The sequence below is a fragment of the Lacerta agilis genome, chromosome 3, assembly GCF_009819535.1.
Source record: "Lacerta agilis isolate rLacAgi1 chromosome 3, rLacAgi1.pri, whole genome shotgun sequence".
Classification (NCBI taxonomy): Eukaryota; Metazoa; Chordata; class Lepidosauria; order Squamata; family Lacertidae; genus Lacerta; species Lacerta agilis.
In genome coordinates, this window is record NC_046314.1 from 48,943,959 (window position 1) to 48,961,022 (window position 17,064).

Sequence of the window (17,064 nt, forward strand, 5' to 3'; positions counted from 1 at the left end):
GGTGTTGGGTAAGATTCTGAGGAGGAATGGGAGGAGCTCAGGGAATCGGAGCTATAGTAATTGGGACCCAAAAAAACGTGACTGAGCCCAGGAGGGAGCTAGAGGGAGATCTAGATCCAGCAGAGGGGCATAGTGGTTGTGTAAGAGCCCCATACCCATATTACACCCTCACTAAAAGCAGTCATGAATAAAGACATTAAAAGAGCCCACCAGGACGATAGTAAGAGAGAAAAGATAGCCTGCTGAAACCATGAAATAAAACTGCAGAATGCCCATGCTATCATTGTTAGGTGGGAATTCTGCAGCATCTGGCAAAAAGAGAATCAGGATTCCTCTTCCTTCTCCATTTTAATTTATGCCTGCCCGGAGGAGTCAAGGCATTCATTCCCCAAACTTAAAAGTCTTGATTGCTATGCCAGCAACTATAAATTCTCTACAAATTGATGTGCTTGTAGGTTTTGACCCAGCTAGTGAAGCCTAGCAGACTCTGCCACATTTTATTACATCCTTGAGTGAGGTAAAGGGCTGGCTTGCTGTGCAGTGAAGCTACTTCACTCCGCCGCTCTAGTCAAAAGCTAGGTTGCATTTCTGCACCTTCAGACCTCACAGGTGTTGTTTCATTGCTCTCCTTTCAAATGCAGTTATTTGATTTTCAAATGCAGGATGTGTTTCTGTTTTGTTTCATCTGGGTGCCACTCTTTATGTGTGTGGTTTTTTTTCCCAGGCACGGAGAACAATACCAGTGCTGGAAGAAGTCTGCACTTTTCAGGTTGTGAGTGGAGGGAAATGGTCTCTTTCCGACTCAGGTTTATCCTCAGTCCCCAAGGTGGCAACGGCAGTTGTATCACCAATGCATTCTTTTCCTAACAGGAAGGTTTTCCTACATAGCCAACAAATGCAGGAAACAAAGTATTATACAAGTATTTAATATCTCACCCCCCCCCCAAAAAAACAGGGTAAAGATGATATGAAATGGTTTGGTATCACCCGTCACTTCAGGTATTCAAGGTCTTGACTATTGAAATGATCCTCTGGTAAGCCAGGTCTCTGCTGTAAGGATTCTGTAGCTTAGAACCTCAGCACAGGACAAATAGTTCCATAAAGGCATAAAAGCAATGCCCAGTCAAACCACAGAAAAAGGGCACTGCAGAAAAGAGTCAGGGTGCAATGCAGCATAAATGACACGTATGTTGCAGTTTCAGAGATTTCTCACCATGAAGTGCACACTAGTTTGTAAACATTCATTTAAAAAACAAAGCTGTCCTTTGACAGGTTGAGTGGCACATGCCTAGGACAAAGTCATTGTCTTCATGCTTGGGAGCATTTCATAAGGAAATGTTTTCTCAAGGGAATGTACATCCATCATGCAACATTCATTGCTCTTCCTAGAGACAAAGCAATAGTACTTTTAAAAAGGGGGGGGGAGTTAGGAAAATGGCTTTCAGACTACCACTCAGATGCACATTAGATGGACACTTCCAATATGTGGTCCCACAAGTCATTTGGGTGACAGAGATGAGGTACACTTGGAAGGGAGTCCCACTGAACTCAGTGAGGCTTACTACTGTGTAAACTTGCACAGGATCACGATGTCAAACTGTAATAATGCAAGGTTCATACACAATTCTATGTGCTTTTGACTCATGTGTTATAGCAGATACTGAAATATCTTCTCACACTGTGGTTCTGCTCTGCTCACAGAAGTGATTTGCATGAGCACTTCTGTTAATGAAAATTGAAATCTGGGAAGCTGACCTGAAATATTCACCTTGCTGGAATGGTAAATACCCTTCACTATTCCTCTTCAGTGAAGTACAGTTATAAAAGTCAGAACATATTCTCTCTTTTAACAGGAATCTGGAACAGTGTTAGAAACTGAGGTATGAAAGCTAGGAGTTAAATGGCACCTTAAACCTAGGTTATGGGCACAACAATGGACTGTCTAGGCGCACTTTTTAAATAACAAGAATACAAAGCTGAAAATGAATGAACTGCAGCTAAAATATTATGTTCATTTTTCACATGGTCTAGTCCTCATCTGAAGACTGCAAAAAACAAAGCCATGCTTCCCCTGCCCACCCCCCTAACATTCTTAAGAGGGTCTCTTCTCCATTCTTCAGAGAGTAGCTGGAAGCGGGGAGGCAGAAAAAAGGTTCTCCTTTCCATCCACTCTGCAGTTTTAATCTGAAATCTTAGGTGCAGCACTGCGCCCAGACCTCAGAAACTGCTCATGCTAATGAAATTCCTTGTTGCAAAACGCGCCTGGAATAATGGGTGTTTTGAACGCTGATCTGGAACTAATATTGACAACTGATGCTAGCTTTAATGAGGATTCCAGTTCACTCTGCATTTGGGGGTGAACCTTTCACCACCACCACCACCCCCAGATCCTGTGCACATATCAGAATGTAGTTCTGCAGATTAAGCCGCATAGTCAACAAACCAACCCACACATGGGTCCTGCACTTAGAAGACAGTCGAGGGCTGCCTCTTTCTTCCTTTAAATGTTTTTAAGCTGTTTAGAGCAACTCCATGAAGTAAAAATTCTCTGTTGAAACATTGTTCAAATACATCATATTGTTCAGTGGGGAATTGTATGGAGAAAAGGATGGCTGCCCCATGTACCTAAGGGAGTTGCCATCTTTTTCTTCATTCAATTCCCCAAGAAGGGACTGCACATTTTGATGTATGATCATTTCCTGGGAGCAACTTAAAAATATATATTTTTGCCTCATGGAGCAGCTCTAAAGAGCTTAAAATGTTAAGGAAGAGAGAGGCAGTCCACAGACTACCTCGAAAGAATTTTTGTTTGTTTGTTAAAGTGGGTGTATTTATCCGCCCATAAACAAGATGAAACAGAATCAGTTTTGTTAAAAAAGAAAAGAAAATGAAACCATTACAATTTTTTGAACTTAAAAAACAAAACCCCAACAACCTTGTGGTTTAGATCCTTTGCTTACGTTATTGTGGAAGAGCTACCCTGTATACCAAATGAACAGAATTTCATAAAGACGAAGATTAACCAGTCATATAACAAGAGGTTAGAGGGGTCTACAGCTGCCATCTGTGAGAAAGTCTTCATTTGTTCTGATGAAGCATGAAATGGGATGCAATCCAGGAGATTGTCCTAAACTTCTGAGATCCAAGAATACATTTTTCCCCACCAAGGGGATTTGATGTCATATAGCACAATGTTGGTTACAATGATGTCCACCCAAACGCTCAATAAATTTTCACTTGTGCAAAAGGACTTCCTTCAGCTACCCCCTGAAACCCTCCTGCACCTCCAAAAATCTGCTGCAAAGGGTCAAGTTTTCAGGACAGATTTTTGGGGGTGTGCAGGGGTATTAGGGGGAGAGTTGAAGTCTATCTGAACAATGTTGGATATCACCCACAGCTCTCTTCTTGAAAACCAATAGTTTGGACCCTGGGGAGTGGATACATGTTGGCCTCAGACTGGGGAAGAATCACCCATGAAGCTACATATTCTAGAGCTCGATAGATGGAACGGTGGAATAGAAGTATATTTAATAAAATTAATAATACTCAGAAGTGCTTCAATGTTTTAGAGACGGTGTGCCATAAAATGCACACACAATATAGTCCCTGTCAAAGCTTCCTAGTTTTCAGGGTAATGATGGATTTTGTGAATCAGAACACCTTTTTAGAGCTTTTGTTTTGACTATTATTTTTATCTGAAGCAGTGCCTGTTAAATGGTAAAATCACAAAATGAATGGTCATACCTTACCCATTATGCTACTTGCCGTATGATTATGCAACAGATATTTTCTGAGAAACAATCTATATAAACTGTGATTTCCTAAATAACTGTCAAGATGAAAACCAACCTGTACAGTGCTGATGTATTTTAAGAGCCTGAGGGCTTCGTTATTCAGGGATGCTGTAGGACTTGCCCAGGGTTGCAAATTTATGTGCCAGCGGATTGTCTGGAATACCAAGGAGGGACAAAAAGAATATTAACACAGTCAAGAACAAACATATTTTCAAGAAAAGACATTTCTATATCTAACTGTTAACTGTCCTATAATTTCCAGCATCCACCCTGGATCCCTTTTTATGGATTTCTTTTTTTGTGGCTGGCTTTATGAGGTAAGAATAAAAATTTATAAAAACACAAGCTTGTTCTGTAGCTAGCCATGTGGAACAATGGATGCAGCCTATCTAGAATTAGAAGAAGTCAGAAAGAAAGATCAAGATCATATCAAAAGCTGCAAAGTGGAGTTATTCCTTTTAGGAATGATGGAGAATGAAATACAAGCTAAAGATAGACACTTGTTACTATATGCCACGGTCTCGGCGAGATTGCTGGTAGCGCAAAACTGGAAGACTCAAAGAGTACCGGAAAAAGAGGAATGGCAGTTAAAATTATTGACTTACTATAATTGGGCAGTAAAATATGAAGAATTACAAGGGAAAGGGGAATTGGAGAGAGGAAAGAATTGGGAAATGCTTAAAAACTATTTTAAATTATATGTAAAGAGAGCCAACCTCTTGGCAGAATGCTAAAGATCCAAATGAACAAGATATAAGAGAGAGTTGAATAGAATATAAACATGCGAATGGACTAATGGATACTAAAGACAATATGTAAGGTAAACTGTGAAGCAAGGGGGAGGGGAGGGGGGGAATGAAGGAGGGAGGGGGAAGAGATGGAATTTGGAATAAGTTGTAATAAGTTGTAATGAGTCGGCAATTCTTGTGATGTGTATTTTTGTTATGATTAATTTTTGTTTATTTGTGGTTTATGTAAAATTTGAAAGAAATAAAGATATTTTTAAGAGAAAAAAAATTTTAAAAAAAAAAGCTGCAAAGTGCTTACTGTCAAACAGGACTCCCCAAATCAGGCCTCTGGTTTTGTGAGTCTAACCTTATAATACAAGAAGCTATTCTGCACCTGTAGAGAAAAGTTATTCCATCCCACCTGCCCTCCAGACCATTCTGTGGTGTCCTGATAGAGGCAATGTTGTTGCCCACAGCATGGCATGCTCTTGATTTCATCTCCAGGGAAAGCTAGTGTCAGCACTGTTCATACTTTTTGGAATCTGTGAAACCTGTCAGCTCAAAACCTTGGAGATCCTGTCAGCCTAGCATATAACTTTTCACACATAAAATAGGACAGGAAAGTACTTGAGGAAATGTGCTTGCACTAACAAAGGCAATTGCATTCCTTCCCACTCTCCAGAAACCCATTCCCTTGGTGGAATCTCTGTCATCATGTCAAAAATGCACATGGCCACCCTTTCCCTCTCAGAAATACATAAAAAATAAAACTCTTTTAAAGCAGAGGTGGCGCACCCATGGCCAGGCCATATTGCTGGAGTTCAACTCCCACCCCCTCTGACCTTTGACCATGTAGGCTGGGGCCTGATGGGCGTTACGAGTTCAATAGCAACTGAAGTGGAACAACACAGTTCCAATTTCTTTATTGAGGTACTTTCATCTGGCTTCAGAAGGAAGAGAAATAAGACTGCATTGACTTAGCTGAGGGACAAGCTGAAACCTGCATAACCACTAGCACAGCCTCATTTGAACATCTGCTTCTTTCTCCACCTTCCACAGGAAGACTATGGTTAAAAGCAGACTCCATGGCTGCAACATCAGTCAACTTTCTCTCTTCCCTTCCCCCATCCCCTCCTTGTTTTGTTTACCATTTGCCTGGAGAAATAGGGTTTTGGTTTGCCTTTGTATTGCCCTACTGGGGATGCTGGAATTAAAAAGGATTCTTCCATGCTGTTGGTATGCTGTGGCTATGACGTGAATGGTGGTTTCATTTGATATTCAGAGACTGGGGAAGTGGGGGAATGTATGATGTCTGAAGTAGGAAGTTACATGTCATCTCTCCTGTTCTCTGTGATACACCTAATGCCAACCACAGAAAAAGCAAACGAAGTGAGAGCCAGCTTCTGATGGCAAGTATCACTACATTGAGTCCCACAGAGATTTTCATCAGAAGAGGTGCTGAATAGGGCAATGTATCGCCAGCCAAACATTGTGATATAATGACATATCAAGATGTTGAAAAGCAGGAGTGGTGGTGGTTTCACCCCGGCACCTCGTGGGGCCAGGGCTGATGCAGCTTGTTCCTCCCTCCATGTGCCGGGTGCTGGCGGTGGAGGGAGTCAGGCACAAGCAAGCCCCACCCTCAGTATACCACCGGGTGAAGGCACCATCACGCTCTGGCCCTCAAACCAGTCCTGGGTGATACAACAATACATCGCCCAGGCTTAGTTCTGATGAGTTATTTCATTCATTAATTTGTGCACTGGCATGTTCAGATTTGGATCCTAGGTGTGAACACTGTGCTAGTGGGATGTTTTCTGACAAAGCCAGTGTCCTGCTCCTGATATTTATCATTAAGAAGAGTGAGCTCAAGCAGCAGGAGCAGAGTTAGCATTCAATACCATGGATTAGAAAACCTGTGTTTTTCCTCTATTGCACAGAAAAGGAGAAAATAAATATATGTAAAAATAATGGGAAGGGAAGTACCCATCAGGAATTGTAGGAGGTTGGAAACTAGAACATGGTCCCCAAACAAGAGTGCAATTGGGGATTTGATAGGGCAGAATTCTCAAAACGTTTTAGGCCACTGGTGCCAGCCCCTCTCATCACTTCTCCCCTCCCCTCCACTGGATCACCTCCTCTCCACCTGCAGAGACGAAAACAGAGAAAGCACCTGCACACATATTTTGCTTTTCCAAGGGAGCTGAGTAAAAGTTGGATCCAGCAGAATTGATCTGGGCCTTGGAAAGCACATAGAGCTTAAAGAGAAAGTGGGAAATAGTGTCACTCTTCCCATTTTGTCTTTAAACACAATGTACTTTTCAAGAGAGAGAAAAGGTAACCCCCTCATGGCCAAGGGGGCAGTGAGCACGGGAGTTTGAAGGCTTTGTGAATGCCCATGCCATTCCATCCATGAGTACCACATTGGTAATCCTGTTTCTTTCATTAAAAAATCTCAGAGCCTGTGGTATAAATGCCTTGTACCATTCGAGAACACTAACAGAAACAAAAGCAAATTGGGTGCCAGGCTCTGAATTCATATACCACTGACTTCACTGAGGTCATATGCTTAGGACTACCAGAAAAGGACACTTTGCAAGGATGGATGGTAGACACATTGCAGGGAGCGGGGTGGAATGTAATGAGAGGGAAAGGGCAAAGTTCAAAGACAAAAGGGGGGTGAGAGTCAGACCAGATCAACAGCCATGAATGGATAGCGTGAGTCATATTTTTGCAGCTTAAATAAACACTGTCTTGCTGGGAGCCAAAAACACTACACGAAGCTTTTTGTTCACTGGCGGTAGAATTCTGCCTCGCTCCCTTGTAAAGGAATGATGAAAAGAACATTTCAGAAACTTTTTGCAATTGACAGCCAGAAAGCAGACTTCGGTTTTTCCATCACTTAAACTGTTCTTTTGCACTCTCTTAACTTTCCATTACTGGTCAATGAACGAGCTTGCATGCCCTTCAAAACTGAAGCTGAAGTACCAACTTGCATCATCTGTCACTGCTATCTCATTTCTAGGCAGCAGTATTGAATTGCTTGGACCCGTTGGGAGGGAGAAGCATGAAGCTTTCCAAAACCATTCAAAACTTTCCTACAGCCAGACAGCATTTGAAGGAACTTGAAGGCTGGAATTCTGACAGATCAGAAGGCAGAGATGAGAATGAGAACTGACAACACATTCCCAGGCAGAAGCCAAGGACATATATGCAGACCTGAGTCCAGTTTATTCAGAAATGTATTTGTGGCAGGAAGTGCATGTACCACACAAAAGAAAGTGAACTTTAGCATATCCAAACCTACATTTTAAATGTATTTTTACATATAGCTTGCAGCAGGTGGGGAGAACATCTGCTGCAACAAACTGAACTTGTGTCTTTATTTTTTTACAGGGGGGGAGAGGGTTCCCCCCCCATTCTTGCCACCTTTCTGAGAATTTTGTATCGTGGCAGATCTAATGTAGTTACTTTTTGTGGAAAGACATGTGGCTAGGTTAGCCGACATGGCGCCCTCAAACAGTTGTTGGTTCACAACTCCCATCAGCCCCAGTCAGCATGGGCCAATGGTTTGGGGGGGTGTTTTGTTACTGGCAGAGGAAGATAAGATATACAAAACCAAGCAGCGCTAAATCAGAAGCAGACCCCAAGACTACTTCTAAGAACTCAAAAGCTTATTTTCCCTCAGTCAAAATCCAAAGGGCCCAAATCATTCCTTTTATCTCATGCCCCCAAGCTTTAGGGCCATTTTACCATTTTTATGTAAAGAAATACTTGTAAAGTATTTTATGTAAAGAATCACCTGTTGTTCACTATCAACCAACAAATACAAGCTGGACCTGTACAGAGAGGGATTTCACTATGCTTATCACAACAGAACAGCTTGGCTCATGGAAAATGAATCTGACATTTTTAAAAGGAATAAGAAATTTGGGGGAGCAGTGAATTGTCCAAGAGCAACTAATTCTGCAGCATTGCTAAAGCTAACCAGCTGTGGACCTGATCAGACCCTTGGATGGAAGACCACTGGTAGCACCATGTAAAAGCAGAAGCGGGGGAATTAAGAAGTAGGATAAAAGTATGCTCTCTCTCAACATGTTGGAATGTACATCAGTGCAATTGCAGTGTTACACTTTTATGTCCTTTGCCCTGCTAAACTGGCACATGAGGCTGCTTTAGCAGCACAGAAGTATGTGTCAGCCCATTCATCCCAGTGATATTACGGGCCAAGTATATTATTGACAGAAAATTAAATCACAACAGCCTCAAGACGAAATAGGAGTCAATTTAAACTCTACATGACAAATGGGAACGTCAGGTAATCCAAATATAACTGCCAGGTGCTTGTAAACATTGGCAAAGCAAATTGGAGATGGTGGTACCAGCTATGGAAAATAATCTGATGGTTCTGTAGACATTTGAGACAAATGGGTCCTAGACAGGAGGCCAATCTCAGGAGGAGGAAGTGTTACCAGCCAACTTGTCAGGCCAGGAACACTGGGTTTTGGGGTGGAGGAGGGGGTACATGTGTGTCAAAAAAAGAAAAAACTATTATCTAAGTTCAAAGTTGCTTCTAGATGACATGTTTAATGAGCATTCAGCCTTATTTGTTTGCGAAGAGGTGAGATACTGAAGGCCATTTAAAGAGCATTCATCAGAACAAGTATCCCATACTTTCCAGTGCATTTTCTGTTCACTTTCCTTATCACAAAAAGTCCAAGCTTTATTTCACAAGGGCTCTATATCAGCTTTAATTGTGCAGTCTGAATTTGTTGGGATATGACTGAATCCCACCAAAAATTAATGACAGTCTAAAACCTCCCCAAGCCAAGATTTTTGGACCTCTGATCTTGTCAGTAGCAAGAATATGGTAGGGCACAGATTTAAGTACAATTAGATTTTGTGTCCAATGGCTGACACAAATTCCTTTCAAAGTTAAGGAACAGATCCAGTTAGGACACAGATTTCTAAAGCACAAAATTCTTATCCACACATGTCATTTCTCATATTAGGACCAGCAGCATATAGATGAAGCACAACTTGAGAAGCTAAAACATCATTTAAAAAACACCACCACCACAAGAGCTTGTGATATCTATAGTTTTACTTTTTCTCTTTTTTATCCAGTACATATCTAAATGTTAACTGCAGTTTTAAAAAATTACTGCTAGATACATAACACACATACAGTGTTTTTTGTTTGTGTGTTTTTTTTACAAATGATTCCCTGCAATACAATGGCTGTAATACAGATGCAAAGCAGACCTTTTTAAACAGAAGACGAAGTCTGAGAATTCCATGTACATCTATGGGAAGTCCTCTATATTTTGCAAGAAAGTGTAAATCACAAACCATTAGGCATAAAATCATATGGAAATAAATGCAATGTGGCGCACTGTACAGTGTTTAAGTTCCACATTCTTTCTAGCATGGCAAAATGTTTACTGGATTGCTCCATGGGAATATAAAATACACCCCACAACAGAGAATGTTTAATACTACAGTTTTCTCCATCTAAGGCAGTGTTTTTCAACCACTGTTCCGTGGCACACTAGTGTGCCACGAGATGTTGCCTGGTGTGCCATGAGAAAAATTGAAAAATTACTTTATATATAGTCAATATAGGCACAGAGTTAAATTTTTTAACATTTTCTAATGGTGGTGTGCCTCGTGATTTTTTTCATGAAACAAGTGTGCCTTTGCCCCCAAAAGGTTGAAAAACACTGATCTAAGGGAGCGCACAGCTTTGCAGAATATTTGACAGCTAGTATAGATGTTACATTTTTAAGGAGCCTGTGTGTCACTTAACATCTGATGCACATACTGGTAGTGGTGTCACAGCAGAACAGAGCTGGTATTTCAGCTATTATAAAAATTGCATTTCCTTATTTGTTTTTAATCCCTTCTCTTCCTCATGAAGAACCTCAGTAACCACAAGATAGGGATGGAATGTTTTGAAAATCATAGTGTCGAATTTCTCTGCATGGATTTTTTTTCTAACTCCCATCCCATTCCACGATTTTGAAAAGAAGTTAATTCCCCCTACTAACTAAAAATAAAAATAAAACCCTGCTAACAATATGAATAATTCTAGCACATGATATATATATACCAAAATGTAAACAGATGCATACAGTAATGCATATAGCTGTATAAAAATACTTACGTGTCTTATAAAATTGTGCAGTGGAAACATAGTATAGCAAAAGGCTTGACTCATTTACCCGATATACATATTGGACTGTATTCAAAGTAGCACTATTTCCCTTATTCTCTGCTCTCACAATCCCTTGACTCAATAATGGTCCACATTCCCATTGATGCTGGTTGTCTCTGGGGCCTCACGTAAGAGACATCATTTCATAAGATGTGGCCTTATGACATCATTGACAAAATCACATGGTGCATCCCAACAAGACTAAAAAAAGTAGTGTGGACAAATTGGGCCTAAGAATGTGAGATCAAAGAAGAAGAATGAAGAGAAACAGAAATATATGTTCAGAGGTGCCCACCATTAAAAAAAGAAAAGAAATATATAAGGTACTTTTCATCAAGCGGGGAGAAATCCACAAAATTAGACTAGAGGCTTTCTCTCTATCCTGATTAATACATCAATGCATTTTTAGTCATTAGATGTCCATCTTTACTATTTCCATTTGTGTTTTAAGCAGTGCTATAACAGCCATAGAATAAATAAAAAAAAATATCCAACATGCAAACTTTTCTTGCCAAAAGATGTTCTCTTCCAAGAGACTGTTATATGTTTTTGAGACTCTGTTTAATATCTAGAATTATGCAAAGGTCAGGGTTTTTTAAAGTGTTTTCTTTGGCCTAATTAGACAGTAATCTGTGTTGATGTTCCCCTGGAGACCACTTTCTCTTTCAGCATATGCGCCCTTTAAATAATCTGCAATTAAAATCGTCTCATGTGTCCTTCTGAAATGGCAACACTGCAATAATAAAGCATTCAAAGGCCAAGTTTACAAGTAGCCATTATATCACTGGAATGGCAGACTACAAGGATCTTTGGGTATCAACTGGTGGTGGGCTCTGCCTTGTCACCAGGGTGGATAAAAATCAATGATTTAAAAAAAAAAATCGGATTTTTTTTTAATTTAAATCGGATTTGTTTTATTTAAATCAGATTTTTTTTAATTAAATCAGATTTTTTTAAAATAAAATGCTTTTTGAGTTAAATATATTACCATCCAAAGGTTATTCAATCATGAAATAAAGATTAGTTTTTTAATTATGTAGAATAAGGCTGTATATGTTTAATTTTTTTGGTAAATAAATTCCATTAATCCATTCTCAATGTCATTTATGCTCTTCCAGAGGTTTTTGTAAGATTATTGGGCAGTTTCTCTGCCTACAAGATATTATCACAGATGCTTGGTTTACTTTTGCAGTTCTCAAAACTGAATTTGACTCAGCAGAGATCACATGCCTCTTCTTCACAGCAAAAATGTTATAACATGAACAGAGTTGACAAAAATACCTTAATCCTATTGCTCTACAAACCTATGAATCAACCCCTTCAGTGCTAAGTTTCAAGAAGTTCAGTGAATAGAATAGAAACAATATTTTTTCTGATTGTTTGGAGTGGAATGGATCTAATAAATCTATTTAAATTGTTATTATTAAGGTAATGATTATTTTTCTCCTTCTTAAGTACAACAGAAAAGTTGTCCAAATATCAATGATTAACCTATTAAACTGGGGATTTAAAAAAACTAATATGAAAAGTTGTTATTCTAAAAATCTTCATCTACTTGCATATTAAAGTTATACCATCAAGAATTAGTCTTTATGTAGAAAACTGATTTAAATCAAGCCTTACTGACTAGTGATTTAAATCAAATCCATCCTGCTTGTCACTGATACTCCTTGTTTAAAGGGGGGGGGTCGCTTTACCCTCAAGGGCAGAGAACCATCCCACTCCCAGTCATCCCACACTGGACTAGGTGGACAAAACCTTTGACAGGATGTAAGGCAGCTTTCTACATGTGAATTCAGTGTGTGAGCCTGCTGTTACTCCCTCTTTACTTCAATTGATGGCCATAATGTTGTTCTCCAAACCCTACTTACACCCATATACTTTATTATGGCTGGCACCGATGTGTCCGCTTGCCTGAGGGCAGGTGACAGTGTACTATCCTTCTTTCCCATAGCAATAGCATGGATGAGACTAGGTTGTGGGCAGCCAGCCCTGTATATTATGGTTTGGATACAAAGAGCTGCTCTGAACACCAGCTGCTAGAAATCACAAGCAGGAAAATGCTATTGTCCTCTTGTCCTGTGGACTTCCCACGGGCTTCTGTTTCACTACTGTTAGAAAAGAATGCTGGTCTTGGTCTTATCCAGCAGAACTCTTCTTATATTTCTATGCTTGGGCTCACACAAGAGACTTGTGCTATCCCAATATTTTTGTTTTGTTTTTTATTCCCTCACCTCTGGACTGCCTGACCCAAATGCCATATTGCAAAAACTGTATTTTGAAAGTCCACTCAGTTTGGAAAGCAGCTTGCATTTGGGCATGGGAAATGCTGTTTACGAACAACAAGTCTTACCCTCCCCCTTGAGCTCAAGGAACTAGTTTCAGAGAACTTTGGATCTTGGTCAGTTTGCCCCACAGGGAGACTGCCACCAACAGCACCCATATACATACTATAATGTGAAGTACCACTCCACCACATAGATCATCTGTGTCATGTAGATCATTCCCACACCAGTTGCTGTCAGGTTGCTATATTCTAAATTCTCTGATTTACCGTATGTAGCAAGCTAATCTAGATGTTAGAGGCAGTGCATGGACCACATGGAAATAACATCATTGTGAAGGAAATGGCATCTACACCAGCCATACCTATGCTGCAAGGCACCAGAGGTCTTGGACCAGGGACAATGGCTGGTAGCAGAGCCTAGCTCTCCTATTCCGTGTGCCACAAGGACAGCTCTCAGGGTTAGAGATCTTTCAGACTGATCTCTGCAGTGGAACTGGTTTTCCTGGGTTTCAGGCAGGGAATCTTTTTCCCAGCCCTATCTGGAAATGGCGAGGATTGTACATGGGACCTTCTATATGCAAAGCAGATGCTCTAACACCTGGGGAGCCACAGGTTTGCCTCAGGTCAGAACCAAATGCTTAAGAAGAGGTGTTTGTACATGAAGAAATGAAATGAAAACATTAAGAACCAGCAACATTCCATGACCAGAGCTAAATATTTAGCACCTGCTGGGGGGGGGGGGTTCTGCTTCTTTTAAAAGACCATTTTCACATTACTTCAATGGTCAATGTGTGCCAGAATCACGACCAGTTTCCTGACAATATTTTTTTAACATATATTTTCTTTGGCTTCTTTCTGTGCCTCAATTTTTTTCAAGTGAATTGCTCAGCCAATATTCCATGATCCTATGTTGCTAAATCTGACTGATTGTGTCCCCTACTTGGAGTCATTTTATTTGCTGGCAGCACTGCTCAATGTCAGCCAGCAACTACAATCCAAAACATTTCCACTTCCCTGTGTGTGCCAACATGTCTTCTGCTTTCAAGGCAGATGGACAAAAAGAAAGACACAATCTCTATCCTTACATGCCCATTTTATAAGTATGAAAAACAGAAATCCAGCTAATTAATTCTCTAATTGCTCTTCGGCATTTCAGCCAAGATTAACATAACCATCACAAGTCAAGGACTAGCAATAAATATGTGAGTCGTGGAAACACAAAACGTCTCTAACATTTGATTTACTGAGAAAGTTACTATTTTTCCTACTATATAAGCCATTCCAGGATGTCTGTTCAATTCATATATTCAGATCTTTCCTCCATACTTCCTTTAACCCAGTTGGATCTCCAGCATTTATCTTGCAGATTCAGGAAACCAAACTTGACTATTTGACTGAGTGGCTCAAACTCATGAGACAGTTTAATGTGTGTACATGGATCACACAGATCCACCCCCCCCCCCCGTGCGCTTTTGTACATGCTTGTCCACACATGAGAGCTTTCAACTGAACTCTGTCTCAATGTTTCTCAGCCATACTAGTGGGCTGTGCTTGATGGGGTGCATTGTCACTTCCTCCCCCTCAATTTATATTTCCCTACCCTTCCTGAATTCTGGAAGCTTGAAGTCCATTGTGGGCAAACACACAGGTATTAATAATTCGTTTACTTGTGAAGGTAGTCATTCTTTCCCATTATTTCTGAGATACGAGCATTATGATATACAGTGGTACCTCTGGTTACAAACTTAATTTGTTCCAGAGGTCTGTTCTTAACCTGAAACCATTCTTAACCTGAGGTACCACTTTAGCTAATGGGGCCTCCTGCCGCCGCCGTGCGATTTCTGTTCTCAGCCTGAGGTAAAGTTCTTAAGCTGAGATACTACTTCCGGGTTAGTGGAGTCTGTAACCCGAAGTGTTTGTAACCCGAGGTACCACTGTACCAGACTTGCACAAAAACAGCTGTTCAAAACAACAACACACGTGCGTTGACCGATCCCACCAGCAACCCACAGAGCACCTTGTCACAAGAAGTAGAAAGTGTGTTACTAGATGGTTGTTGCAACCAGCAAAACACCACATATGTGGCACATCCCTCTTCTCCCAGGCCTTTGGCTAATGAAATAATCAATAGCCTTTTAAACTAGGGGAAGGGGGCGCTTGCTGGGTGCAGGTGGCAAATGAAGCCATGTTTTTTTTACATGTTTTACAAGCTTTATTTGTTGCTATGTTATGTTTGCTTTTATATTGCAAACTGCTCTGTGAGCCTTGGAGGAAGAGTAGTATAGAAATTAATTTTTATTTTATTTTTAAATCCACCAAAACAATACACTTTAGAATGTCCACAGGTAGCATGCACTTTTAGGTTGGGATTCTTTCCCCCCCTTTCCACATTATCCACAAATTGAGAAAATCTGAACTAAAGCGGGGGGTGGGGATGAGGATTGCAGTCTGCCACTTTAGATGAGAAGATCATGTTGACTATGAAAAAAAATGCACAAATGGGATGCATTGAATCCATTTTAAGCTGCAGCGTGTGTACACAGCCAGCGATAAGTCTCCTGTGGCTTGAGATTGAGAACTATTAATTCTTAATACATATTGTATCCTGAATGTAAATTCATTGATAATGCAATGCAAATAATTTACCTGCAGTAAAAAGGATAGGAAACAGACCCTGGAGGCTATTTTCCCCATGTTCATGATTTGCTCTACTAACATCTGTGACTGAAGCAAGCTAATGAATTGCTGAGGGAGGAAAACTAATTTTGCAAAGAAGCCCACCACATTTCTACAACTAAACTGCCTCACTCCACACTGCAAACACCAGTGATTGTTTTACATATCGGCTGCACCAACAATTTGTGCTAAGCTACTCAAAAGGTGGCATTCTTATAGCTATTCTGCAGCCTCTGTAGGTAAAGTTAGAGTGATAGCAATTTTAAAAGAGCTCTGGAGCTATGCACACATTCCTGTGTACTCTGGCTCCAGTGCTCCCCCGCTGCTGGTGTTTGAAGCTGTATTCACATGAGGTCAACCACGATTCATTCTGAACCTGCAGCTCCTTGAGAAAGTGTTGTTTGATGCATTTCCTATCAAACCAGATTTCATCTGATTTGAACATATAAACTACAATCACTTCGCAGTTAAGTTGAAATGTGCTACGTTTGAGACAGAAGATGGCAGCTTTGTGAACAGGAACGGGGTGGGGTGGGGTGGGGGTCCTACAGGCATGAGGAAACCAAAGGGGCAATGTATATCAGGTGAAGACATTCCCATCCCCTCTCCGGTGTGTACAGCAATGTGCACATGCAATTTGAAACACAGCAGGGGGGAACTATTTCACCATGTTTTAAGATGCTAATCTGTACACAGTCATCCACTGAAATATAGATTGCCTTACTGAACATGAACATGTCTAGAACTGGAGTTTTAATATTTTGTAATGCAGCATTACTGGAGGGAAACAGTTATAGCTACAAAGTCTCCTAAAAGGTTGAGAGTTTGTTGGCACAGGGTGTTTGCTGGAAGCAGAGATGGCTTCCTCTGAAGCAGCAGGTAATTGCCCAAGAGTCAAACTCCCACCCAGTTAAGTGGAAAGCTTGGAGGAGGAAGGGCTTGCAAAAAGTCAGTAGTGGGTCCCCCCCTCTATTTTTAGACTTCAAAGGCATTTCCCTGAGAGAGCCTTTTTAAGGCTTTCCTTGACAGCATCAGCATTGTGTACGCGTACAATGCCTTCTTTGTATCAGTTCGTTAAATAATGCTCTCACTCTCCATCGGTATTCGATTTCATGCCGTTTAGCAGTCTGACCACATGTGGAATCCATCCCATGGCCCTACAATAATAGAGCATGTTATCTCAAAACTTGAAGCTGACCCACAAAGGCCTTGTGCCAAAAATTTGTTACCCAGTGCAGCTACCCACTGAGCGCTCAATAGCAGCCGCATTTGTAAATTAGCTTGTGTCCCAGGAGGGGAGCCAGGAGGGGAGACGTCAAGTCTTCCCAGGCCAAATGTCAAAAGCAAAGCACACTTCAGAGC

General features: G+C 40.8%; 1 protein-coding gene across 2 annotated transcripts in view; it reads right to left on the bottom strand.

The window, feature by feature from the left end:
- The window catches only part of METTL24 (methyltransferase like 24), a 74,270-nt gene that overhangs the window by 39,771 nt on the left and 17,435 nt on the right, over positions 1-17,064 (bottom strand). Inside the window, exon 2 of one of the 2 annotated variants that reach the window (XM_033143590.1) lies at positions 3,850-3,948. In XM_033143590.1, coding sequence (XP_032999481.1) covers positions 3,850-3,948 — 99 coding nt within the window. Of the gene's footprint in view, positions 1-3,849; positions 3,951-17,064 lie in introns of those variants that run through there. The other variant, XM_033143591.1, reaches the window with a different exon arrangement.